This window comes from Cyprinodon tularosa, unplaced genomic scaffold (assembly GCF_016077235.1).
Source record: "Cyprinodon tularosa strain WSP-4 unplaced genomic scaffold, ASM1607723v1 ctg666, whole genome shotgun sequence".
NCBI classification, from domain to species: domain Eukaryota; kingdom Metazoa; phylum Chordata; class Actinopteri; order Cyprinodontiformes; family Cyprinodontidae; genus Cyprinodon; species Cyprinodon tularosa.
Genome location: NW_024039414.1, coordinates 375,316 through 402,644, shown reverse-complemented (window position 1 = coordinate 402,644; position 27,329 = coordinate 375,316). Strand labels below are relative to the sequence as shown.

Sequence of the window (27,329 nt, the reverse complement as noted above, 5' to 3'; positions counted from 1 at the left end):
TCTTTTGTTTCCTGTCTTTCATTACTGAATGGACTGATTAATCCAGGTGTGTCTGGCCAATGTTACTGGGGTCTGACACACCTGGATTAATCAGTTCATACAGTAGAGAAAAAGGAAGAGCTGCTTTAAGTTCAGGAAGCAGTGGAATTGTGCATAGAGCCCATTGAATAATTTTTTCCCCCATCCACAATCAAATACCTTCTACCTCCATTCCAGTCTATATATTTCTAATGTTCTATTTATGATAAAAAATGGGGAAAAGATTTTGAACTTTTAGACCGTCTTCTACCTGTATCGCCCATAATTAACTGTCATGATGCAATATATCCTTTCACATTTGTGCTCTTATTTATTTTTACTATCTTTATATATCAACTAAAAATGACTAAACACTCCTGCAACTGAAAAAGGTGAAAATAGTGAATATTTGAATAATTGAATATTTTAGTTCTTTTTAATCTTAAATAAGATGTGTGTCAAGTTTTACTTAGAAGCAGAGGACTGATGGGATTAAATTAGAAATATATACCAGGAAATCTGGGTTCAGATGCCCCTCATCAGGGATTGGAGGAGCAGACAGACAGCTATCCAATCAGAGAGCAGAAATGAAAACACTGAACCAACCAATCAGAATCTAAACTTAAAAAAAAAACTTGAAAGTGTTCATGTCTTATTTTAAATGGTTTTGTAATCATTTTCAGGCAATAATGGTATAAAAAAAAGTTTTATTTAGCTTGACAGTTTTGGTTTACCTTGATTAAACATCAGCAGTCATAAAAATGATCAATCCTAATAGGAATAAAGCTCTTTTTATGACTAACTGTAAAATTAAATAGGTTTAAAAGTAAAGATTAATATGTAATTATTTTCTGTTTAAAGAGACTCAACATGAGGTTTGACACAGAAAATACAAAAACTATTCTCTAAAAATATGTTTCAATTTTACCATCCCAGACTGATATTTGTTTTAATTTCGATTTCAAATTTAGTCAAACTAATGATATAGTTTAGTAATATTGTAAAATTTCCCCATATAGTACCGTCATCTGCAAATAATCCAATTTTAAATAGATTAGGACCCTTAAAAACATTTATCCACATTTTGAACTGAAGCAGCTTCCTGGATAGGAAGCGAAACGTCTTCAAAATTAAAAACAAAGTCAAATGGATTGTTTTTAACTTTTTTTTGGAATGACACAATCTTCACCTGCATGTATTTTTATCCTAATGTACTTTATGCTGCTTTTTAACAATTACCCAGAAAGGAAACACCCGAATAACATGAAAAAAAAGAAACTAAAGATTTGAACCAAACTTTTATTTAACCACATAGAAAAATCCAAGGCAGACATTCTTTGTTCTGTACAGCAGTGTTTCTCACCAAATAAAAATAGCAAACTTATAGCAAATAGGCACTGATTCCTCAGAGGTTAGACGATCCAAAGGGAAGAAGAAGGTGAAACAAGCAGCAAACGCACAGAAGCAAACTTCCACACGCGTACAAACACACACACACACACAGCACAAAATAAAACCTGAGCCCTGCCAACCCATCCAGAACTTCTGTTCTCACAGCGGACCTTACGCCGCCTTTAGTTCAAGTTCATCCTGTACCGACGAGGCGTTACGGTCAAAAGACGGCCAGAAATGGCGGTTATGAAAGGATTTTTCTCTCAGTGAAGAGATGCAGCAGTGCTTTATATTAAACATCGGGGTTAACATGAAGGCCTTAAACATACGGGAGCGATTTCATAGGTTTTCCAAACTGAAGGTTCCCCCCCCCCGCCATAATTTAATCCGCCATCCAGCCTGTAACCTCCATGTTTGATTTGTTACATTCAAACGTTCAGAGATGTAAACTTCCGATTGTACATGCAGAGCCAAAGCAGAACAAAATAGTGTTTGAAGGCGGCTTTTTTTTTTTTTTAAAGATCCTCCTCCCTTATTGGCTGAAGCTAGTATGCCCGCCCCCTCCCCCTAAGGTTGGAGCTATAATATTGAGTCACCGCCCCCTGGTCGCCATGCCGCCGCCTCTGCATCCCTCTCCCAGGATCATAGCTGCTCCGTCCTCTTCCTCCCCGCCCCCTGTAGACCCTCCTTTGCCCCTGGTAGCCAAACGGGTCCACATCAAAGTCGTCTTCAGTGCTGCACGCCACCGACAGCGGCTCCGCCATGCCCAGGCCCGCTGCTGTGTAAACCATATGGCTGTGATCAGGGGCGCTTGGAGCGGGGTATGGTTTGGTGCTGGGGAGGTGTTTCCGAGGGCCTCTGTAGCCTGATGGAGAGCCGGGGTTACTGCTGGACCTCAGGGAGGCGTCGCTCATGTCGGGGTCTGAAACCACAGCCAGCTGAGGGAGAGAGAGAAACGGCCATTACTGCTGAAAACAAGTTAAAGCATCTGACAGTAGTCAGATCGTAAAGCTTCAGGCCAAAATCTCTGATGTATCAGATGAATCAGACCTCCAAAAAAAAAAAATATATATTATTCTTTTTGCTGATAAACTGTGTAAACAGATGTCTTTTAGTGCTGTCTGTGGTTTCTTAACACTGTTTCGGCAACTCACTAACCTGACTCCGCCAGATGGATTTGCTCCGCATATCCATCTGGAAACCTTCCGTTGAAGAAATTTTGGGAAGGGGCGAAAATACTGGTTAGCTGATTGGCCTATGTTGGTGATAGACGGGCCAAAAAAACCAATCAGATCAACAAAGCATATGACGTACTAACAGCCAGGCTACTCTTGTTACTCTTGCCGAAACCAGTCGGGAGAAGAGCAAAAACATCATTTCCTCTGAGAAAAGCCTCCAGAGCAGTGTTTTGCTCTTCTTTCAGTGAAGAAATACTCTGTAATTCCGATAAAACTTGCTCAATAGCCCCGCTAACGCTAGTTTCATCGGCTGAAGCCGCCATGTTCTTTAGACTGAACTGTCGCGCTTCTTGTTGCGTCACACCTCAACCCACCTCAAAGCCAACGCTGATTGGACGTTCGTTTAGTGAACGGCTCCAAATTTTCTTTAATGGAGAGTCTCCAGACTGATTAGCGAGTGAAACCTTGAAAGCTCACGAGATCAGGATGTCCTCACGAGGCTAGCAACTCACTGCACGTTTGTTGAAATTGTTTAAATGATTTTGTATTTAAAAACCCTTGTTTTTAGCGCCCTCCTCAGGTTTAAACAGGGTTACTGCAGCCAAGTTTTGCTACTAGCTTCATACAAGTTCTGATCTCAGTCAGACAATCTCACGTTAGCAGAATTTGCTCCTACTACATAAAGATGTTCGCACTATTTCAGATGAAGTGTCGGCCGCTGACTGGACTGGAGCCATGAGCCGCCCGTCCTCAGCCTGCCCCCGTCTGCCGGGCTTCCCAGACCAGCCCCGGAGCCAGCGGCTCGGTTCGAGTTCCCGGTGTGTTTCGACTACATGCTGCACTGTGGTCGACCAAAATCCCAGACGATTTCGAAATTCCCTCCAGGCATTTTTCTAGGTATGAAAAGTAGGACATGTCCGGGAAAAAGAGGACGTCTGGTCCCCCTATCATATCAACAATGTCGATGTTTCAGTGAGTGAGTGCTTGTTGCTATGATGCATCTTTGCTCAGCAGCTTCACTCGTTGTCAACCAGCCAATCAGCGCACAGCTTATCTAAACATTCATGAGCATACCATAAAAGGAAGGAAACCTGTCCTTTCATTTTAACCAGGCCTGAATTAGAGCTCATAGAACAGCAAATATACCATTTTCAGCTCAACCAATGTTACACTATTCAGAGACAATAAGGACCAAATACCCTATATAATCATTCTATGACCCCTTTAAAGAAATGATACAAGACCAGACAGATGAGGTACACTCATTTCATCCAAATTATTTGCATTTCTTAGTTTTTTAAATAAGAAATATTAATGATTTCTTTCATTTTGTCTATATTATAAAAATAGAAAATGTTTAAAAATGCACAAAATGAAGTCTAAATGTACATAAAAATAAAATAGTCATAGACACCCTGAGAAACCACAACAACAGGCACTTCTAAACTGTTTCTCTGTCTGGGATAGACTCTGAAACAACAGGTGTGATAGTAGCAGCTACGCGTACTTTTACCAGCGTTTAATTGTGTCCGGTGGTGAACTCCAACTTTCGTCATGCTGCAGTTAAGGTTGGCCACCAAGCTCACATTTCTGTATTAATCTTCGTCTTCAGACTCCCTTAGATACTAAAGTTAGGTTCTATTTAGCAGGAAATAAATCACAGTACTTGTGATAAGGCTAAACAGTAAGTATGACTTTTTAACTGAATTACTAAAACAAACTGGATAGTGTGATTTATTGATTATGAGGGAAAATCAAAAGAGGAACTGACAGCATCTAATTATCTATAACCAATTAACTATCTATAAACTATATTTTCTAAACTCTTTCTAAGGAATCGATGCTATAATTAAAACAGAAAATGTGCCTCTGTCAGACACACAGCAGTGAGAACACTGCATTGCTACAAGCTGAGATGCTGTACATACTATAGGCTTGTTATTGAGTGGGGGGTCCACCAGCAGCACTGTCCGGGTCAGAACCTCCCCCGGCTCCTTCTTCAAGGCTGATGGGGAAAACGTTCTGTTAAAAGCTGCATTGAGAAAACTGGACGTTAGCACCCCCTTGTGTTTAAAATGTGGAACTTTTAAATAAAAACAGACGACGTACCGTAGTTGGCAGGGAGCATATTGCCTCTGTTGTTGTTAGGGTTGACCATGTTAGCAGCAGGGGGGGTCTCCATGGGACCCAGGACTCGGACGTGTCCGTGGCTGTGAATGGGGTCCGCGTTGCCGGGCGGAAGCTGCTCCATTGCGCCCTGGCTCACCTGGAGCTCCTCGGGGGCCGACGACGGCTGGTATCTGATGGGGAAGTGGGGGTACGGGGGGGCAGCTGAGGGGTAGAGGGAGTGTACCGGGGCCTGTCCTGGGTGGTACCCCTGCGAGGAGGGTGAGGGGTTGGAGTACGGTGGAGGAGGGGAGGGATACGCAACAGGACAACTGGGGTTTCTGGGTGGAGGGACCTGTTGCCAGGGCAACGAGGTACAGGGCATCCTTTGGGGAGGAGGCTGGGTAACCCCTTGGTACAGATTCGGGTTGAAGGAGGGTTCAGTGTTGCGCGGGGGCTCAGCGGGCGGGGTCTGGTGGTTGAACTGAGGGGAAGCTGATGCTGGGGGGTAAGGGGGGCCGGGTTGGTACGCCTCCTGCGGCTTGGCCGGGGGGCTAGGGCAGGCGTAGGTGGGGGACGGGGCGTGAGAGGGGGGTTTGAGTTGCATGGTGTAGTACTGCTGCAGGGGGAAGAGGTAAACGCAGGGGGGGTACATGGCCGTAGAATACGCCTGGAAATGATTCCAACAGCAAGAGAAACACATTAATGATCTGAAACCATCTGAATCTACTTTAACAGGAAACTGATTCTATTACCTTTACGCCCAAGTTGAAGAAAAACCTCAGGACGTTAATATCTACGGACAAAAGAAACAATAACAAACATTCAGAAAAAAACAATCCTGCTGATACTTTTCTGGACATTATTCTTTGTTCTTATTAAAAGTAAAAAAACATTCAAAGCCTACGAAAAAAAGAAGAAAATGTAAGAATACCTGAATATAAGCAATATTGAGAGATATATTATCATACATACTTAATGTGTTTTATCATTAACTCTTTAAAGCCTGAATTTATAGATTAGTTTTATAGATTCAACAAAAAAGGAGGTATATTACAACTGTGTGACATTTATAATGGTACCAGATGTAACGGCAACAAGCACTTAGCAAAGGTTCCTAGGTGAACACAATGTGAAAAACTTCCCCGGGGGGAATGTTCATCCTGGCTGTGTACGTAATATAAAGTTGTTGTTTTTTTCGCATATTTGCAAAAAGGTTAAATGTTCATGTTTTTATTTATTTGTTTTTAAAGAGACGAATCATCTCAGATTATTCTTCCCTTCTTTCTGTTGTTCCAGTTAGGAGCTACCTTTAACATCATCTTCAACAACCAATGAAAATCAGCTCAGCCATCTTCACGCTTCGATTTTACAAACATATTTCACTTTTTTTGGGAACGTATTTCCCCATAGTTGTGGATTTTTTTTTTTTTTTTTTTTTGTGGCTTTTAGGGCACTAGTGGCTCGTTTTTAATACAGTGGGCCGACAGGACAGAGGGTATGAGAGAGGGGTGGGGGGGTTTCAAACCCAGCTCAGCCACATCAAGGACTAAAGGCCAATTTATGTTTCTGATGCATAGCCTCCGCCACTGTCAAATCTGACTACGCGTCGGACGGTAGAAAACCCGCGCAGACCTCAACAGGAAGTGTGCAGATAAAAAGCAGCTGTGATTGGTCCTTGCTATGTCTTTCCGGCTGTCTGTGTGGTCGTCCTTCTCTATTCGGTGCTGGGGCGCGCCATTTTTAAAAACCAAGGAACAACTACAATGGACGACTACAACGAAAGGTTAATCGGTGTTTTTGCTAACTCCATTAACAGAACCAGTTACTTTAACTGCCTCTTCCTCAATTCCTCTCTAGAATGCAACACAAATCCTCCATGCTGCCGTTCACCTAACCTAACCTGACTATACATCACAACATCATCTGCAAACAGTGTGATCCATGTAGGCTCCAGTCTAATTTTGTCATCTTCACACAGAAACAAGATGAGCCTTAGATATTATCCCAGATGCAATTTATTATCACATCACTGTAAATCTATCATCCCCTTAACCTTAACTGCTGTCTCTGCTGCCCCTTTTACACTTGCTCAGACAGGACGTGTAAAGGGGGCTCACGTTGTTGCATGGCGTAAGGAACAGTAACGAGCTCTGTTTCCTTACGACCGTATACGCATCACGCTAGCACGGTTCTTCACCTCCTAGCGCCGATCTACAGTACTACTGCTCTCTAGAGGGAAAGAAGCAAATCAACATGGAGGCACCAGTAGCATTCAGGAAGTTTGTGATATTTCGTTGTTTGCGGAGAGTCAGGCGAAGAAGGCAGCCTATGGTGAATTTATCTGACAGTCGGCTTTTGGGAATACGACAAACGATAGTCTAATCAGGGCTTCCCGATGTAGGAAACAAAAATCGATGTTGAGGCTCATCACACTGCTGAGCAGAATAATCACTGGAAATCATGTGGCACGGTAGGGAAGCTAGGGTCTGAAATTTCATGAATACAGAGGCTGACTGTAACCCCCAGATTCCACCATACTCAGTCAGTGCTCTGCTTCGCTAACATACATCATGTGGAGTACTTGTCTGTCGTGTTAATCAATAATAGCTGTTCCACATCCACCGCTACACCTCCGTACGTCTCTGTCAAAATATAGAGTCGAGCAATTTTTTTGCTCCAGTCCAGCCAGGTTCAAGATCCACCATTGTAATCGAACCAAACAGGAAAAAGAATGTCGAGAAGATCGGTTTGTCCAATTAAAATATGGTAACAGATCTGTAACTACATATTAGAGCATAATTCTTATATATTCCCCAAAACTAAGAGTGTTTAATTAAACGATTGGATGGAAAGTATTGGTTCTTCATCATACCAGGAAGCAGATTTCTCATCTCCATCAATTTTTTTTTAATTTTATACTGAAAAAGTTTAATCAAATCCATTCAAAACTTCTAAAATCGTCTCTCACAACTTCAAAAGAAACTTCTTATTTCAGGCATGGATGAAGAGATGCTGAGTTTGGAAGTAGAGAACAAACATAGTTCATACATCTTATTATCTCTGTTACAAAAATCTACAACAAAAGGAAAATATTTCGGTAGAAACTGAACATATGCTGGATGCTGATGGGGATTTTTTAATATGTCAAATTGAGCGCTCATTAGCGTGTGTTTTGCTCCTTTGAATTTAACAATATCGCGCATTCTTTCCTTAAACTCAAAGGAAGTCGAAGTGGAGCAAGATGGGAGGAAGAGCGGAGGCTGTAGGCTGAACCACGGCGAGCCCTACTGATCAACTGCTACCATGTTAGAGCGGTTTAGCGCCGTTTGTATCTTGTACTACTATCTGCTGATTTGTGCATATGTTATCAGCTTCATTGGTGCATTCCATTGAGATCTCCAGAAGTGTGTGCATTGCTGCCTTCTCCATATATTACCACAGAGAAAGAGAAAGGAAGAGCAGAAAACAACGAGGGTTGGTTAAACTTTTGTAACAATAATCAGTATCAATATTGGCTTTTATCGGTTGATCCCTAAAACAAATATTCAAAAGGAAACTTCAAGAACTTTTAACCTCCTTTCAAATAAAAATTCCCAGATTCCTGTAGTTTAATTAGAAAGTGAGGATTTTGATGACAGGTCTAAAGATGTTTAGTAGATTAGCGCCACTTTAACTCCACTTCCAGCTCACCTTTGGGCAGGTCGTCTCCAGACTTGCTAGTGGAGAAGGAAACGCCCTGGACGGCCTCTCCTTTCTCCCCCTGAGGGAAGCCGGGGTACAGGGGGTCCTGGTAGAGCTGGGTCAGCTGCTGCAGGGGGACGGTCCCAGGGATGGACTGAGGGTGAGGAAGGTGAGGGTGTATCTGTGGAGCGCTGACAGGAGGAGGCGGGTGGGAGTGCTGGGGATCTGAGGGAGGAGAATCGGACTTCGGAGGCAGAGGCTCTTCTGAACTCTGAATGCTGGGAGACTGTAGGACCTGAGGAAGCTCTGGGGGCTGAACTGGAGTGCTCTCAGACTGAGGTGGGAGGAGTGTTTGAGGCTCTGGGGCCTCCTCAGCGTGGGCCTGTAGCTGGTGCTGAGGGGCCTGGATCTGGTTTGGTGGAAAAGAGTCGGTCTGGATTTCTTGTAAAGAGTGTTGGGTTGTTATTTCTTGCGGGGACAATGAAGCCTTAACCTGGTTTGGAACAACTTGGGGAAGATTCTGAGAGGCAGATGTCTCACTTTGTGAGGTCTGATATGCTGATAGGCTTCCTTCAATCTTTGGCAAAGCATCTAGAAGATACACACAAAAAAAAAAAAAAAAAATCAGAGTAAGATATTAAAACATCATCTGCATACAAGGACATCAAATATTCAATTTTTTTCAAACAAACCTCTACAGTAACAGGTAGATCAATCAATCAATCATTAATGTCAACTACAATTTACATTGTAATCGAGATTTCAGTTGCAGTACAAACTGTTCATCATGGGGAACAATTTACTGAGGCCGTGCATGCCCCAGAGCGCTGCCTTTAGCGCGTTCTTATGGCTGCCAAGGGCCCCCCCCTGAGGCGGTTCCCTTTAGTAGCTTTACTTATGTTATTTCATCAAATAAAAAACAAACAACAAACATAAAATGACCTTTTCTGAATCATACGGTAGTTGCATTTCCATTAACCATCAAATCATAACTATGAGAAGAAATTGCGCTGAATGGAGACACTAAATGAAAAAGAACTCATGTTTTTCTATAAAGAAATATTACACATTGAATCAAGCTCATGCTTGTTCATATAAATAACTTTAAACTTACGAGTCGGGGCCGGTAGAGCTTCTTTGACCAGAACAGGAGGAGGGATGATGGTGGAGGAGGAGGAGGGAGGACTGGGTGAACGAGGCAGAGAGGTCAGCGGGGAGAAGGGGCGTTTGAAGCCCTGAGCACCCGTCGGACTCGGAGCGATGGGGGCGATGAAAGTTGGAGCTGCAGCTAAGGCCTGAGGTGGAGGAGATGCAGCCGAAGAGGAAGACGAAGGCGGAGCTGGGGCCGAAGCGGCAGGGAGGATGGGGGTGATGAAGGAGAAGAGGCTGGCGGAGGACGGGGCAGGGGGCTTGATGCCCGGTGGAGGGGAAACGGGGACAGCAGCGGCGGAGGCATAGGACTGGGTGCTTGGTTTGGACTCTGCAGTAACACTGGTGGGCAGCAAGAAGGAGGCGGGAGCTGAAATTGTTGCGGCGGCCATGTTTACATTTAGAGAGCTCGGCCCAGTGGGGTCGGAGTTAGCAGCGGGTTTTGCGCTGTTGGTGTGCGAGGTCACATTGACCGGAGGTGCAGCTGGAGGTGGAGTGGAGGATTTAGGTCTGTCGCCTGCAGTGGGCGACGGCGCTCTGACCTCATCAACTGGACTCCTCTGGAAAGGACAATACTCTGAATCAGACTTCCAGGATATAAACTAAACAAAACTTATTTCCTAAAATAATCCTTTTCTTTAGTACTGGTCTAATTTATCGACAGGAAGACACATTGGCAGCACTCTGCTTCAGATATGAACTCACCATCTTGTTTCTCTGGGTTCGCCTCTTGTCTCCCAACTTCTTCCTCCCAAATTCAGACTGACTCTGAGAAAGAAAAACAAAAAAAATCAATGGAAGAAAAAAAAAAGAGTAAAAATCTGATTTTTAGCCACCAAGTGTGTCACAGTTTGACCGTCATCTCCCAGTAAAAATATTTAACCATCAGGATGTACTTAGAATACACTGAGTTTAAATGTTAAATTTAATCAATCTCTGTTGGCAAATATGATAAACTGACCCCAAGAGCAGGGAAGCTCTCTTCATCTTTGAGCTGGATCTCCACCAGCGCAGCGTTTTTCTCCTCTTCCTTCTTCATAGCCAAACGTTCCTCCTCAGTTAAACCGAAACAAGGCTCTGTTGAACTCAGCGACTTCCTGCAGAGAAAAGACTTCATGAAACCAACCGTTGGAGCTCAAACATTACCTTTAAAATCGAGGAATCAACATTTTTTAATCACTTTTCTGGACTGTATTTATTTGATCCATTTTTTTTATCTCAACATCAAAGTTTAGATGCAAATTAAACCTAACATTTGTTGGGTTTTCAGATTTCAAATATATAACGAACAGCTACAAACTACAACAGCCCAGAGAGTAAATGCTACTTATTTTAAAAGGTAGCTGAAAAAGTTGGGTTTAGTGACATTTTTTTGCAAAATCGGATTTGTTTTTTGTTGCCGTTCATATTTCCAAATATATGCGACTTGTCTGTAATCTCCTGTGTGAACAAAGTCATACAATGCAAGTGTCCTGCATGCGCAGTAGTGGAAGCAATGACGTTAGCAATGACAGGCCAGCATGCTCTTTTTTTCCGGAAGTAATCATGGATGGTAGTGCCAGAGCGCATCTAGCGATCTTTTCCAACCATAAAAACACAATCTTTTCAATATGGTTAAACAAATACTGCTCTCCGCATCATCATCCGCCATGGTTGTTGTTTTTCTTGCAGCTTCTGCGTAGCAAGACGCAGAATAGTGACCTTTGTCGAGGATTAATGACGTTAAGGTCGGATGAATCCGACCTGGCCGTTCACACACAGGTCGCATTTGAAAAGATCAGATTGGTATTGGATTCAGGACCACAAAGCCAAGTGGCCTGGGTCACATTGGAAAAAATTGGATCTGTGTTGTTCAGACAGCCATGAAAAGATCACATCCAGGTCGCATATGGGCGAAAAAATTGGATTTGGATCACTTCAGGCTGCAGTGTGAACGTAGCCAAAGTCTTCTATCCCAAAACCCAGGAAGTAAATTTGTAATGAATTGATCTTAAAGTCGTAGGGAAGCGGCTGTTCCAACGGTTGCATTTTCGAATTCTCCGGAGTGGTGCACGACTTTACACGAGTGAATAAAGTGAATGTGATTGGGCGTTTATCAAGGGGGCGGGATTGTTGTGGCGGAAGGTTCGTAAGCAAATTTGTTTGTGGCCGGTTTGTCGGAAGCATCTTGCTAACCAGTTAGCAACTTAATGCTAGTAGGTTCCCAATGGGAAATTCCATTGAGACCAAGTAGCACTAAGCAATGACACTGTCAAGGAACGCTATGGACGGCGGAGTTTTGTGTCGGAGGTCGTGGATGAGTCTCCTCCATCATCCATTCTTTATTTAGAGGAGGAAAGCGGGAATGAAGATGTTGTGGAAGAGGACGCCAGGGTGGCAGAAGCTTGGTTTGGTGTAGAAGGCTTACAGCCGTACATGTTTGAGCCCTTGCCTCGCAACGCTGCCAGTTCTGTTAGCTCTACGCCTGCTGAAGACACAGACGTCCATCCCCGTGAACACTGGGACGGAACTCAATGGGAAAGGAAATTATTCTGATTTCTTATTTCAACCGTGTAGCTGCAACATATGAATCAAGATGGGACAATATCATCTGATAAAGAGTACATTTATATACATGTTTAAGCCAGAATGATTTGACATTTAAATATAACTTCCCTACTACTTTAAGCAGTGAGCTGGGGGCTCCTACTTGCATGGCTTTGTTTTCATTCAAATGGATGACATATCAATCCATTTATTTTACAGCCAGCTTAATAATCTAAAGAGTTATTCCTTCCAACAGTTCAGCTAAATAAAACCAGCTTAGAGTCACTTAAAACGACATTAACCTTTTAGGAAAATAGATTACATTTTAGCAAGCTTTTAGTCCTTTAATGCAGTGGTTCACAACCTTTTTTGACTCGTGTTCCCCTTTGGGTAATTTTGTCTTCCATAAGTTCCACTCTCAGTTAAAAGAGCGATGATTGTCCAAAAGTGGAACGTACAATAACTGAAATAAAGGCCGTTTTTAGACCGATCTCTGTGAGAAGCAGAACAGAGATGCAGAAGATCTTTGGTCCTGGCTGCCATTAGACAGTTTAATGAAGGACTGAGTTTTTCATGATTATTATTATTTTTAAATCTAATTTTGAGTTCTTTTTACCCTTTTTTATGTTTTTCTCTTTGCTATGGGGCAGGTGAATTTCCCCTATCAGGGATTATTAGACTAACTAACTCTTAATTTTAGGATCTATTTTTTTATAATTTTATGCTTTCCATCTGAAATATAAAACATAAATATGTTGCCTGGAAGTTATTATGAAAGCAAAATAAATGCCAAATAAAATCATATTTTAAACCTGTATTTGTAAAACTGGAGCTCCTCTAAGTAACTCCCATATAATCATATTTAACTTGATGAATTGAGAACAAAATTATAGTCAGATAGACTTAATTAGTTTTACTTTGCTTTCATCAAGATACTTGAGCTGCTTTGATGATTTCCGATACATTTGTGTTAAAAACAGCAGATCCCAGTCTGTTCCTCTGCTTGGTTTGGATGTGTGTCACAGCTGAAGGTGAAAACACTAAAACATATAAGAAAAACATACTTTTTGGCTTATAAAAGTTTTTTTTTTTTTTTTTTTTTTTTAGTTGGGTCCTCAGAAAGCAGAACAGATCCCAAGCCTATTTTATTTTACTACCTAAGAAATTAAATATTTTCATGTAAGCCTTGCAATACATTTAAGGACCACTAGGGGGACACAATCCCCGGGTTGGGAATCACTGCTTTTATGAACCACTACTTAATTTAAGGTCTTTTAGTGCCCTCTCCAAAGAAAGCAAAAAGATGATAGATAAATTCTTCTATAGGATGTTGATTTGTCGAAACTTATCTCCTAAAAAAAAAAAATGCTTTTAGCCTTACGGAAAAAAACAACCCACATTTATCAATATGACTATATTTACAAACCATTATCTTCAGCTATAGCTAAAGAGCCATTTTTTTTAAAGATGACAAAAATAATCTGCTTTTAATTTTTACACAAAATCCTAAATTTGTTAACTTTACTTAAGAGAAAACAAACATTTGGAGGTAAAATCCAGTTTCAAAAACAGGACAGAAATATAATGGGAAATCAGTCCAAGAGTCAAAAGAACATTTTGAAAGACTTTTTCTAAACACTTTCATCACTGATCACCTGCTATTTAGCAATCTAAACTTATTAAAAAGAATAGAAATTAATTTAAAATGTAATGTAAATGTGATTATTCTCCTAACACCCACTGACCTGTTTGACTTCCCCCCTCCCTGCTCCTCTGCGGTGGCCTGAGGGGGCCATGAGTGTTGCTTCTGCATGCGCCCAGTGGAGCCGACACCCGTTGCTGGGGAAACAGAGGAGGAGGATGCTCCAATGGTCTTCCCTCGTCCTCTCCCTCTTCCCCTGCTCTCCCATTCTGAAAGAGTCAGAGAGCCTCATTAGTCGTGGAGAGGAAGCTCCTCAGCTGCAGCCTCTGTGGGATGCTGCAGGCGTTCACACAAACATCTGCTTCGACGAGGACTGTTTTTATTCCATCACTAAATTAGTTCATTTGAACAAATGCAGATTAATTTGATTCTCTCCGCATTAGTAAGATCATATTGAGTGTTTGCTGTTTTTTTTTTTCCATTTCACGTGTGCAAAAATGTCTGTTTATCGACGTAGGTTTATTAATTGAGGATCCCTTTTAAGATTGATTAAAAGAAAAATATTGCTGTAAACACAAAATAAAAACGTTTACAGCTTTTTTTTCTTTTTTTACACATTGGGTCATGGGGTTAAACAGAGTTTATCTGAGGATGAACATGTCTCCCCTGCGTCCCACCTCCGTGTCCGTTGCTCAGCCTCTTGTCGCGGTTGGTGACGGTGGTCCAGCTGTTTTCTTCGTTAATCGGTCGGAGGTACCATAGAGGGACCTTCCTGCACACCAACACACCCCGTTAACAACATCACCAGCCGTGTAATCTGAATTATCTGCAGCCCTGTGACCTACTTCTCCCCGAGCTCTTCGATGTAAACAGTCACCAGGCCGTTATCAGCGGGCACGTCTTTGATGGTGGCCTTGTAGCTGCGTCCCTTCTCTTGGCGAACCTGGATGGGTTTTTTCGTAAACCGCACCAAAAAATTAGGTATAAAAAAAGAAAAAGAAAAATGAACTAACATAAAGGGTAAATCCCACAAACCTGACAGCGATCCCCTGCAGAGAACTGCATCCCTGCAGCGATGGAGTAATCTATCTTCTGTTGGGCTAAAGGAACAAGACAGAAAACAATAAAATCCCACATTTTTTAAATTTACTTCCACATCCAGGATCCCACAGATCTAAACTGAGGATGTCATCAGGAAAATCTGCAGCTGATGTTAATTTTTATTATCAAAAAAAACAAAACAAAGCTGAGTTTAATTAAAGCTTTTGAATTGCTAATAAATCTCAGCCCTAAATGTTGAGCTGCAGCAGTTGTTAAACTCGTTGCTTTTGCATTTTTAAAAGCTTAGCCCGATCAGATGGTGCACAGATGGAGGAGGAAGGTGGGGATGTAATGTTATTTGCTCCGGCTGCTTGTGCCGGTTCGTCTCATCACCGACGATGGAGCTGATAAAGAGCCACCTGGAGCCGAAGCGATGAAGTAACGTGATTTGGCTACCAGCGAGCTTACATTTGAATCACATTAGAGTTAAACCTGCATACATTCTACATTCAGACAAACTGACCTCCTTTCAGTGCCAAGGTTAGGAGCCTTTACAGTCTTCCATTATGCCAGGAACACAGCTGCACTGAAATGTTTCTTCTCAATAAGGGATTTCCATATAAATACAGAAGGTGGTTGCACCTCTAGCATCAGTTTAAACCAAACAAAATGACATCACGTTTTATCAGCAGCGTGAACGGCTGCAAGTTATGGGCTCCCAGTAACTGGTTCAGGGGCAATTTGGAGGTGTGTGCACTAGGGAGGCACTATATTAGATTTCTAGTCAATATTCGATATTTTAAGAATCAACTAGCGTTTTTTTTTTTTCTTTATCAGTTCTAGCTGACAGAACTGATAAGAGTCCAGGATAGGCGTTGAAACGTATCCAGAGAACCCAAAGCCAAAGTCCTGCTGTTTCTGATTTAAGGCTGTCATGTGTTTTTTTTGTAGCAACTTAAAAGTTCACTGTGTCTGAATTGATTGGATGTTGATGGTCTGAGGTTCTGATTCACAAACTGACTTGATTGAATGATGCAAACTTGAACAAATAAAGACTTTGTGTTTTTAGTTCTCTCACCTCTTTTGGTCTTGTGCCAAATGTCGTAGTCCACATTTCGGAGCAGAGTCGGGTTCAGCGATCGCCTCACCCTCTCAGGCAGCAGCCGGCCACGGCCTCGGCCCTGGCCCTGAAACGGAAACATTATGAGAATCGTTCTGATCCTCAGCAGAGCAGGGAGGTACGGGACTTTGAAGACCAATCAGATGTTACCCTGTAGCTATGGTTGCTGGGCCGTGAGGAAGATGAGGCGGTTCTATTTTCCACCCTGTATTACAAAAAGATGCAAAGAGCAGGAGTCTTATTTATACGAAACCAAAACTGTATCGATGTCTTTTATTAAACCATTTCTCAGCCCAAAGGCATTTCAGAAAATCTTAATCTTGTAATGAAAGTTATTTTTCCCACCAAAGCGGCTCTTCAGTTTCCAGGTCGGACTCGTCACTGCTCATGCAGACGTTCATGCAGTCGTCACTCAGTAAGTCCGACGCCCGGCTGGTTCTCTGACAGGAACCCAAAGAGTTGCGGTCCACCTTAAAGACGCCTTCGTACAGGAGCTCGTAGAGGATGGCTGCAGGACGCAAAACCCATACAGACGAAATTAGACTGAGTGGTACTGGAAAGATTACCCATGAACTACAGCTGTTAGGTTTTACATTTCGACCTAATGGAAGAAAGAATAAAGAGTACTGGGAAGGAAGGACAGAAAGAAAAAAAGGAAAGAAGGAAAAAATAAAAGGACAAAAAGACGAAAAGAAAAATACAAGAAAGACGAACCAAAAAAGAACACGAGGAAGAATAGAAAGGAGAAGCACAGATAGGCAGAGGAACAGTTGAGGAATCTTTTTAGTATTTTTTTTACTTCAACTTACTAAATTATCTGCACATAACTGAAAATCTTAGACAGGTTTGTCATTTTAAAGACTATAAATCATCTGATGTGAATTATAATCCAAACTGTTAAGTTGCTTTGCAAAATATCCAAACACTGAACCAACAAAATCTGAGGAGAAAAAGGACAGAAATGTTCCTACTTATGATTTATTCATACTGATATATAAAATTAGTTTTATATGGAAATATCTCGTTTTTTTTAGATTTGTCAATCATAGCATAAAAATTTTCTTTATGATATTATGGACAATTAGCGCCTAAACACGTTGGAATAAACACAAAACAACACAGGGATTATTTTCTCTAAATCAGCTCCTGGTTGAAACGCAGGATGACGATTATGATGATGATGCTTACACTGACAGATCGCAGCGCTCTTAATGCTCTCCAAGGGATAAACACTGTCGTAGTGATTTCCATTCAGGAAACACAGCCGGACCTGCAAGGCGAGAGAAAAGCATCAGATGTGGTTCTGGCACGGAACGGACATTCAGATCTGGGATCAGGAAGGTCAGCCGAACATCTACGCTTTCCTGCTAGTTAAAATAAACAAGATGGCCGCCTACCTCACAAGAAGAAACTCAGCTAGCCTAAAACGAGCAGCCAAGATACTTCTAAAATACACTCCATTAAACATTCTATGCTATTTTTGTTTTAAATATTTATTATGGGTAATACAATATTTCAGCAATGCAAAGATCAGATCTAATTTCTGCCACATATAGGTTTAAATTTTAGCTTTACAACAGGAGCTGAGCTGCATTAACCGGCTGCGAATGAATGAATTTAACATCAGGATGCGGTCGGCCTCACTTTGTCCTTAAAGTTGTTGTCTGTGATGCTCACAGCCGGCTTTCCGGGCTCCTGGTAGATGAGGAAGTCTCTCCTAATGGAAGATGAAGAGAAGCAGAGCAATGAGAGGTGGAGGGTCCTCACAGAGGGAACCGTTCACAGCCAGGAGGAGCATAAACCATCCATTAAAGCTCCTTCTACAAACAGCTGCTGGAACTTTAATCAACAAAGTTTGTAAAGTGAAACAGATAAAAACAGAAAACAATTAAAAGATTAGGAAGGGCTTTTTTTTTAGTACATTTCTGATGTAATGTTCTAATTTAAAATGTTTTTACTTCCTGTAAATTCAGAACTAACTGAAATGAATGCTTGAAAACATCAGCATGTGTTCCCTGATTCTATAGAACAGGTTCCAGCTTTAAACTGAGCTCCTGAAATAAACAACCTTATAAAAAATTCTGATTCATCGGTTAAAAGATAAGATCTGCTACAAAAAAAAAATCCAAATAGTTAAAAACGTTTTACATGATAACCAAAATTTTCAGTTAATTGATTTTGTTGATTAATCGACCAGCCTTAGCTGAAAGGTAAAGCTTAAACTTCACATATTTTCCACTTAAAATGAAAACAAAATCTCCTTTCAGAGTAAAACAAATGTTCACATTAGTTTCACTTGGTTCAAAATCCGTAAAAGTAAAAAAAAGGCTAAAATCTAAGGACCTTTTAATACTTTGTTATTGATCCTTAAACTAATTAATCAATCCGTAGATGAATCCTTATTAGTAATAGGGATGTAACGATATTGACATTATCGCGCTATCGCGGTTGTAAACGTGTCTCAATATCGTCGTGGTTGGGTTACATTAATGAAAGGACAGGTGTCCGTCAAAAAGCAAGAGGATTAAACACAGTCCCGCGGAACAAATCAATGTTAACTAAATAGACCATGATCCTTTGCGCTGCATCGTCATACCAACCGTTCTTAAGCCAATAGGATTGCACGCTGTCCCCACAAGCTCAAAGCAAGCTAGCATGGCCGACAGCGATAGTTGTAGGATGAAAACAACAACCCCGAAGTTGAGCTTGTGCCAGCCCCTGCAGCTTTTAAGTCAGATGTCTGGAAACATTTTGGTTTCACCGTGTCAAAAAATGCAAAAGGAGAGAAGGTGGTGGAAAGACAATGCAGGGCGGTATCCTATTCTGTCTTCATTAGCAAAGACCTACTGTGTACACTAGGGATGCAACGGTTTATGAAAACTGTCCGAACAGTTTGGTTCGACTGTCTCGGTTCGCCTGTGTTTCGTTCGGTTCATGCGCTGCTCCTTTTTCTCATAGGGGAAGCGTTTACACTCCAGAGCAGAAGGTGGCGGTACTGCGACCAAAGCCAACCACCAGTAGTAAACAAGAAGAAGAAGAAGCGAAGCAGCGTAGCCGGATGTAGCAGGGAAAAAAATCAGTAGTTGTGGAGAATTGTGTGGGTATGGCGAGTGGAGTGGAGCATTTAGTGACCTACGATGACGGCGGAAAGAAAGTTGTGGATAAAAAAAGTGTGCAAGCATTGTGCAACACGTTTTGTTTATGCTATCAGCAAAACGACCAACATGTCAGGCTAACAATCAACATATACCGAACCGAACCGAAAACCGTGATCATGAAACCGTGAACTGAACCGTGGATTTTGTGAACTGTTCCACCCCTAATGTATACCCGCCACCTCGGTGCCCAGTGAAAGGGTATTTTAAACAGCAGGCGATATTGTAAATGCCCAGAGGTCTCTTCTTCTCTCTCGCAATGTAGATCTTTTGATCATTCTGATGAAAAACGTGAGCATAAGCTAACAGATAGAGGCTTTTTGACTGACTATTTTATTTAAGTTTAAGCTATGTTCCTAAATACCAGTTTTAAAAGGCTGCTTTTACTTGTCTTGCACATTTAAACCTGACTTAACTTGATATTTGTTTGCGCTTAAAGGGAATTAATTCCATATTGTTTACAATTGTTCTGGTTGCTTCTTAACTTGAACGTTGCACAGAAGAATCGACAGAATATTGATGTTCCTGACTACAACCTGCACTTTAAAAGCACTATGTGATCAGCGTTTTATGTTGTATTTATCCATAAATACAGCAATAAATTTACTGTTGACTGGAAAAGCAGAAAAAATGTCTGTATTTTTTTGCTATTATCATTACAAACACTATCGTGAGCAATTTAACAGTACTGTGAGCTTTTCCACAATATCGTACCGTGAGGTCAATATCGAAATTGTATCGTACCGTGAGATTTTGATATTGTTACATCCCTAATTAGTTAGTGTATATAAACTATCTTATAAATTAAATTTCAATCTTGTTTTTTTCAATAAGTTCAAAGCATTTGTTTATTGAGGAATGGCCACTGACTGAAAGTAGATAAAAGTTTAGATAAAAAGGTATAGATAGATTTCCTAAATAAATCAAACTGCTGCATTCCTCAGATCATCAGGGCAGCAAATGTGATTCATTGGTCAGAAATTCAGGTTTTAATAAAGGTGTAATAATCTCTGAAATGTAGTTAAAATAGATTTGAATACAACATCAAGACACTGACTGCCTCTAATATCGCTTCAGAACCCCAAAGGGATCAGTTATAAGAAAGAAGCTAAAAGTAAACGAACTATAAAAACAGTATAGTGAACAAAAAACGTTTTTGTTTTTTTTAATCAGTGTTTTTAAAGGATGGTGGACATGTTTACGTTGATTTTACTCACTTGTACATGACGGCCAGCGCGTTGATCTCCACCTCTCCCACCCATTGCTGTAAAAACCAAGCGTCTCATCAGTCTCCCTCTAATGAGACGTTACAGTGAGCAGATACGCTGACGACGCTGAGCTTTACCTGAGGGTCCTGAAGCTTGCAGAGATACTCCTCAAAGTCCCCTTCAATAAACTGAAACAGAAACGGAGATGAGCTCAGAACAGGAACCAGGAGAACATGTCGGTTAAAGCAGAACCCAGGAGAACCGTAAACATTAAAAACACCTGAACCAAAAAAACTAACGTGTAACCAGATAGCAACTATGGTGTCATCCACTCATGTTTTGAGATGAGATAAATTCATATTTTCATGATAAACAAAGTTCAATGTTTTCCCCTTTAGATTTGTTTAGTATGAAAACAAAGGTCAGTGCAACTGACCTGATTAGGTTTTAAAAATGTTCATTTCTCACAGGAATTTGGATTTAAAATTAGGAATAAAAAAAAAATACTTCATAAACTTAAGATTCATATCAAATTGTTATAAAAAAGTGTCAGAAATGTTTTGAGTTTTTTCCCTGTCATGGACTCCTCTGCTTTCAGTCCGTCAGGCTTCATAGCAGCTATCATCAGGTTTTAAGCAACTATTACAATCCAGAACTCATATCTTTAAACATTTCCAGTGAAAAGGAACTGAACGGCTAGTTCTACTAGAACCTGTTGGATGTCAGGTTTAATGAAGGATCAGCTGATGACGGATCAATCCCAAAAATAAAAGAGTCTCCATCTTGTTGCAGTTTGTGCCTCTAAAGAGAGAGGAGAGGTTGTTTGGTGATGTGACCCTGATAATGCTTTAAAGAACAGGTCGGGAAATAAATATATGAATAGTTGACCTCAATTGGTCGACTAATAATATTGATATTTTCACATCAGAGGATCCAAATGTTTAAATGCTTCAGGGGTAGAGCTGGATCGCAGGAAACAAAGACTGTTTGCATATAAACCCCACCAAACGATCCTCTTTTATGTTGTGTGTCTAAAAGTTTTGTCACAGCAAAGAACGCCAGCTGTGAGAAAACTTCCAAAAGAAAGAGGAAAAAGAGCAAAATGTCTATAAATGAGCCTCCATTCCTGTCCTTTTCTGTATAAAACAATCACCGCTTTGAGAAAGGGAACACAGCGTCCCTCTTTAAATAAAGACGATTGTTTTGTTTTGCTCGGATGGACCTTTTATGTTTCCGTCGGTGATCTTCGCTTAATTAACCAGCTAGAGCTGCAGGCAGCAACCCGATCACTTCCTCATTTTCCTTCCCTCTGCTGCAGAGAAACTAAGAGCATCTAAATCTGAGCACCGATTTCTGAGCTTTTACTAACTGGTATCAATCAGATCCCATAATTACGGAAGAGGATTAGGGCCACTGATTAAAAAAAAAAAAAAAAAGTTAACAGATTTTTTTTTTTTTTTTCAGTATAGTATGGGAAAAAAGTCAGAATTCTGACATTAAAGTCAGAATTCTGACTTTTTTCTCAGAATTTTGACTTTTTGTATTGTCAGAATTCAGTCAGAATTCTGAGAAAAAAGTCAGAATTCTGACTTTTTCCCCCATACTACACTGAAATAAAATTTAAAAAATCAGTAAACTTTTTTTTTTCCCCACTGGCCCTAATCCTCTCCCATACATAATAATAAGCACATCTTTCTGCTTTGATTGCATCATTATAATAAAATGTCAAGCTTTGCTGCTTTAGACCATCAGATTTATTGACTAAAACTGCTTCTTAAAACAATAAAGAGAATATAAAAAGTTTAAGCTAAAAAGAAAAATTATGTTATATTTCTCTTTAGAAGATCTGTGACGGCACTCACTGAAGAACTCAAACTCCCAGCATTCAGTGTGGATAACTCCCAGGAAACTAAGCTCAGGTGATTAACAGAGCGAAGGCAGCCGAGCCCTGAACGCTGCAGCTCAGTCCTTCTCTGCAAGAAACCGAGCAGCATTCCTGCAGAAGCGGTTCTCCAGGACAATGATCAGATTACGGTCATAAAAACAAACATTTCATTTTCAGTCCTGATTTCCATCATGGTGACAGATTCTGATCTGTCTTTTCGGAGCGCTCCTCGTCCAAAAATGTGTTTTAAATCTGATTAAACTAAGAGACATTAAGGTGCTCTAACAGACTCTCTGACCTCTTTATAGTTAAATCCTAAAATATTCCACCAATAATCTGTGCAGCTGCTGTTAAAGTCCTCCAAAAGTGGAAAACAGGCGGTTTTTAGAAACTGAAACTCGATAAACGTTTAACTTGACTTCTGGGAACACAATTAAAGTCGTAAAAAGTATCGATGCGTTTCAACCTTTGGCCTCTCTGCCCCATTCGTGTTGTGATCAAATCCTGATGACACGAGTTACGACTCACAGCTTGGAAAGAAGAGCAGACATTAAACATGAGCTGCAGCCAGACTCAGAGGGGAAGAAAGAAAACTAGAGAAACTGTCAGCATATAAAAACCTCTGCAGTTCATAAAGCAGTTAGAACAACAAGGGACCGATTCATAACGGATGCATCTGTTTTATGCAAACTAACATCTTACCTCATAATGGGACATTTCTCCTGCTGGAAAGAGTCTAAAGGCAGTAGATGCTCAAAAAACAGGCCCCAAAAACAGGCATATGCTGCAACTAACATCCTCACCTCATCAACTAACAGAATTATCTCCACAACAAGATTTACAAAAATCATTCCTGAACATATTTGCTTCAAAAAACAGACTCTAAACGGCTCAATTCTGTCTTATTCCGTTATGGATCTGGTGTTTATCCATTAAAAACATTTTCTAGGGACAAAAATGAAGAGTTTAGTCAATGAAAATTACATAAAAATATAAGTTTTATGCAAAATGTTCATGAGATGTTTTGCATTTCTTTTGGAAAAAAGGTGATCTGTAAAACTTAAACTGCCGACCCTTTAATAAACAGACTTTTCTTTCTGTTCATACATAAACTAAAGAATAATTTCTGTAAAAACAAGAAGGGCTGAGCAGAAGGGAAATTAAAGCAGCGCCCTCTGTCAGCAAGGCTGACCTTTAAAAAACACAGCTAATGTCTAATGATGCCCGCTGATCATTTTTATGACATATTGACCGTGGAAATAAGTGCATTACTGATAAATCAATCAGCTATTGATAGAAATGAATGAATATACGACTTAGTATCAGTCAATATGATCAAACTTCGCTGACGGTGTGACTGGAGGGATTTTCGGTTGCAGCTTTTCCACCTGCTTCCTGTGTTTGATGTGCGAAGGTCGTACAAACACAGATCAGCGTGACATCTATCTGGACGCTCTGCTTTGATGCTGAATCGAGTCATTTAATAAAGTAAATCAAACGGCTGAGATGCAGCCTTGAAACGTTGATTTGTCGAGCGCAGCGGCTCTGACACATTCAGCCAACCAGCTGCACTAAACCGTGATCCTGAAATACTGCAAGAGGAGAAACTCAGAAATATTTCACCCAAAAATGAAAATTTATCTTAATTTATTTGTTTGTTTAGGTAACTTGAACACACACAACTAAATAAACCTTACATCATCCATTTTATTTCAAATACCTTTATGTTTATTATTGGAAATGCAAAAAGGTAGCCTGATTATTATGCAATTCAAACAATACACTAAACTAAATTAATGAATATGCAAAATGTAAGGTTTATTTAATAGGTTTATGGTGCAACTATTGAAAAAAAATCTATAGTAAAAATTACATAAATCTTTTTGTGAAATATTTTTGGAAAATAAAAATGGCTTCTTTTATCCTTAAGGTCCTATCAGATTCACCATTTAAGCCGTTTATAGAAAATACTGACTTTAAGGTTGATTCCTGTGGGAGTGGGGCTCAAACTCAGAACCTCTGGATTCCAAGCTCTATGCCCTAACCACTAGGCCGCCACTCCCCAATAAAAATGTTTATTATTAAAACATTTGACATAATGTGGAAGATCCGGCAGAAGGTTAAGATAGCTGCTACAGACGTAGCTTATTAGGGACAGTGTGGAAGGAGAAACTTCTGCACAAGTCCAAACATCTCTTTCTAAACAAACCAGTCTTTTTCTTCATGTTAGCCCGAAATCAGGAACCCAGAGGCTCTCAGGTCCAAAGTCGGTTCATCGTGCATCCTACTGCTGGTTTCATTTTCCTGCAGGATTTGGAACCAAACAGCACGCCAGAAAAGTACCCGCCTTAAATCCCCTGTCACACCTTGACGATTTAGACCAGCGCATCCCTGACGTAGGAAAATTCGGGCAAAAACACTGGCATACGTTGGATAAGTTATGACTACGTTTTATTTAAGTTATGGGCATGCTGGTACACATCGACATACAGTGAGTACATCGAGTTAATTCCACCGAATGCCATACGTGGGCCATAAGTTACAGGTAAGTTATCCTATCATTAACATACGGTTAATGATAGGATAACTTACCTATGAGTAACTTGTGCATAACTTATGTGTAACTTATCTCTATCTTATCTTATTTGACGAGTTCCAGATGACAGTTGAAAGGTGTTTCTAACTAACAGCCACTCTATAATGGCAGCGTTTTGGTATAAAAGTGGGTTCACAGGAGGAAACTGTCTGTACTCCTCCAGACTGCATCCCCATCATAAGGTGAGCGTGAAGCTGAGTGTGATGGATCCTCCCCACGACCAAGACTAACAAACTTCTTAGCAGACATGATGCTGAATCTGCTTTTTATTTTTAATTTATTTATTCTTTTTTTCTGGTGGGTGGTAAACAGCAGCTAGGTCAGGGGTCTGCAACCTTTCATATCCAAAGAGTCATCCCCCCCCCCCCCCCCCCCCGAGTTCAGACCAACTAAAAGTTGTTTGGAGACACAAAGTAGCCTATGTCTTTTTCAAAACAAAAACAACCCATTTGTTTTTTGTTATTATCTGGTATAGGAAATTAGTCGTCATCTTAGACAACTAACAGAGTTTGAATTTTTTGTTTTGTAAAATAGTTTTAAAACACATAAATTCCAAGCTAATTAAAAGAAAAAATGGCTCTAAAACATATTTCCGGTTCTTTTAATTTCCTCCTTATCCATCGTATAAAAACCATTAAAGCTTTTAAGACTGGTATTTATATCCTAGCGCATTATTTAGCTCTTTATATACATTTTAGCCTTTATTAAGAGCCGCTGCAGAGGGTCCAAAGAGCCACATGTGGCTCCGGAGCCATAGTTTGCAGACCCCTGAGCTAGGTTAATACCGCAATCAACTCAATCTTTTTATGCAGGCCGGGCGCATCGTTGCCACCCTCAGGAGGACACTGGTTTGTTAATTTCATGGCCATTACGCTGCCGTGCCTTATGCATAAGTTAGGCCGTCTTTGGTCATAGGTTCTGGACTCATAAATATGCTATGCATATGCCCAAAATTGGAAAAAATACATAGAAAGTTCCGCGTATGCCAGCATTTTAGCAGATTCTGGGACATCAGGCATATGCTGTCTAAATCGGAGATCTTCAACAGGGGGTACGTGACCCCTAAGGGGTCAACGGAGGTACAAAAGTTTTGGTTCGTTACCCTTTTTTTTTTTATTCCACCCTGCAATGTTTTCCAATAACTGAAATGTCTTTAAATCCACATTAACATGAATTCAACAAAGTAGTAAACAGATAAATGCAGGCAGATGTCTTTCAGTCATCAATGCACACATTCAGAGACACACAGGAGCTCTTTTAATCTGGGCACCGTTTCATTCACAACACCTGTCCCATCAACCAGGAATCAGAAATACTTTAATAATCCCAGGGAGAAATAACGTTCATTACATGACTCCATATGTAATAGTGTAACTATAGGACCAGTTTGATATAACACAATTTTATACTATATATATATATATATATATATATATACAGTATATAATTAGGGGGTCCCTGCTCCATCTTGCCATCAGATTGGGGGTCCTTGGCCTGGAAAACGATGAAGATCCCTGGTCTAAATCATCAATGTGTCACAGGACCTTAACCTCCATGTTTCTTTATTCTGATCCTTTCAATGAACCCCATTCTGCTATTTGATAATATGCTTTTAAATACGTCTAAACATTTCAGGGTGCATTTCTGCATTTAAAATGTTTAGTTTTTACAATATTTATATATAATTTGTAGAAAAACTGGATATTTTTTGGGTGTAAAGAAATTAAATGTATAAAGTCGCCTAGTTTATTTAGATGCAGCTTCATGCTTCAGTGCCAGTGTGATAAATGGTTTGATAGTGAAAGTGTCCTGATCTTGTGGAGTCTTGTGAAAGGTGATCCTTACTGCTTCATAGCTGTCCCGGTTCTTCTTCAGAAACTCCACACATTTGGCCCTGACTTCAGTATGCAGGCTCTGGCAGTGCAGCACCTGAAGGCAGGGGTCAAAGTTCAACACTTAGAAACAGACAGGCTGCAGCTCATATGAGTCCCAACTAAAACACACACAAAGTGTTTATTAAATATTAAATATAAGTTAGGTTTTAGTGTGTATGACGCCAGGCAGAGGTTTGCTAAATTGTTCCCGGTTGAAGAGAGTTGAATTTAAAGTTGTTATCCAACAACAAACACAGCTCACCTGAGCTCACTAAGCTAACTGAGCAACTTGACATGAAACGTTTTGACAGATTTCCTCCTCTTACCTGCTCGGCTACGGCTCGGAACAAACAGGAACCATCTTTGGCGATCTTCTTCCGATGGAACCCCTGAGATTTCAAATAGTTGTCCATCAGTTTCTCCGCGTTTCTTTCCTCATTACTCTGCATGTTTCCGCCGCTGTCCATGCTAGCGGTGGCTAGCCGCTAAAGCTAGCTGAAAAAAGCGACGGTTTAGGAGGCGGTCAGCGGAGGGGAGGTGGGGGAAACTTTAACACTAACTGTTAATATCAGCCTTGAAAGTGACCGCGGAGGTACATCGGTGACCTTGCGTCGCTCCGACAAATCTGGATCTAGTTCTTGTTTCGTTTCCCCCGAAGTGCCAATTCTTCAAGCTAGAGGATACTCATCAGCTACAGAAAGTGAAACTTTAGCCTGCAGTTAGCGGCAGGCGAGCTAAGAACTGACAACACGCCC

At 40.7% G+C, this 27,329-nt stretch overlaps 1 protein-coding gene across 1 annotated transcript; it reads right to left on the bottom strand.

Annotated features, from left to right (window-relative positions):
- Positions 1-1,896: 1,896 nt before the first annotated feature.
- Positions 1,897-27,329, bottom strand: otud4 (OTU deubiquitinase 4). Its single transcript, XM_038267228.1, has 20 exons — positions 26,901-27,329; positions 26,546-26,629; positions 20,357-20,407; positions 20,229-20,275; positions 17,501-17,573; positions 17,045-17,126; positions 16,208-16,364; positions 15,815-15,957; positions 14,731-14,795; positions 14,541-14,638; positions 14,373-14,467; positions 13,799-13,964; positions 10,489-10,624; positions 10,233-10,295; positions 9,493-10,087; positions 8,388-8,969; positions 5,450-5,490; positions 4,698-5,364; positions 4,517-4,620; positions 1,897-2,348 (listed from the first exon to the last, which is right to left on the bottom strand). Exons 1-20 carry the CDS (start codon positions 27,039-27,041, stop codon positions 1,956-1,958), a joined length of 3,783 nt encoding a protein of 1,260 aa, XP_038123156.1. The 5' UTR covers positions 27,042-27,329; the 3' UTR covers positions 1,897-1,955.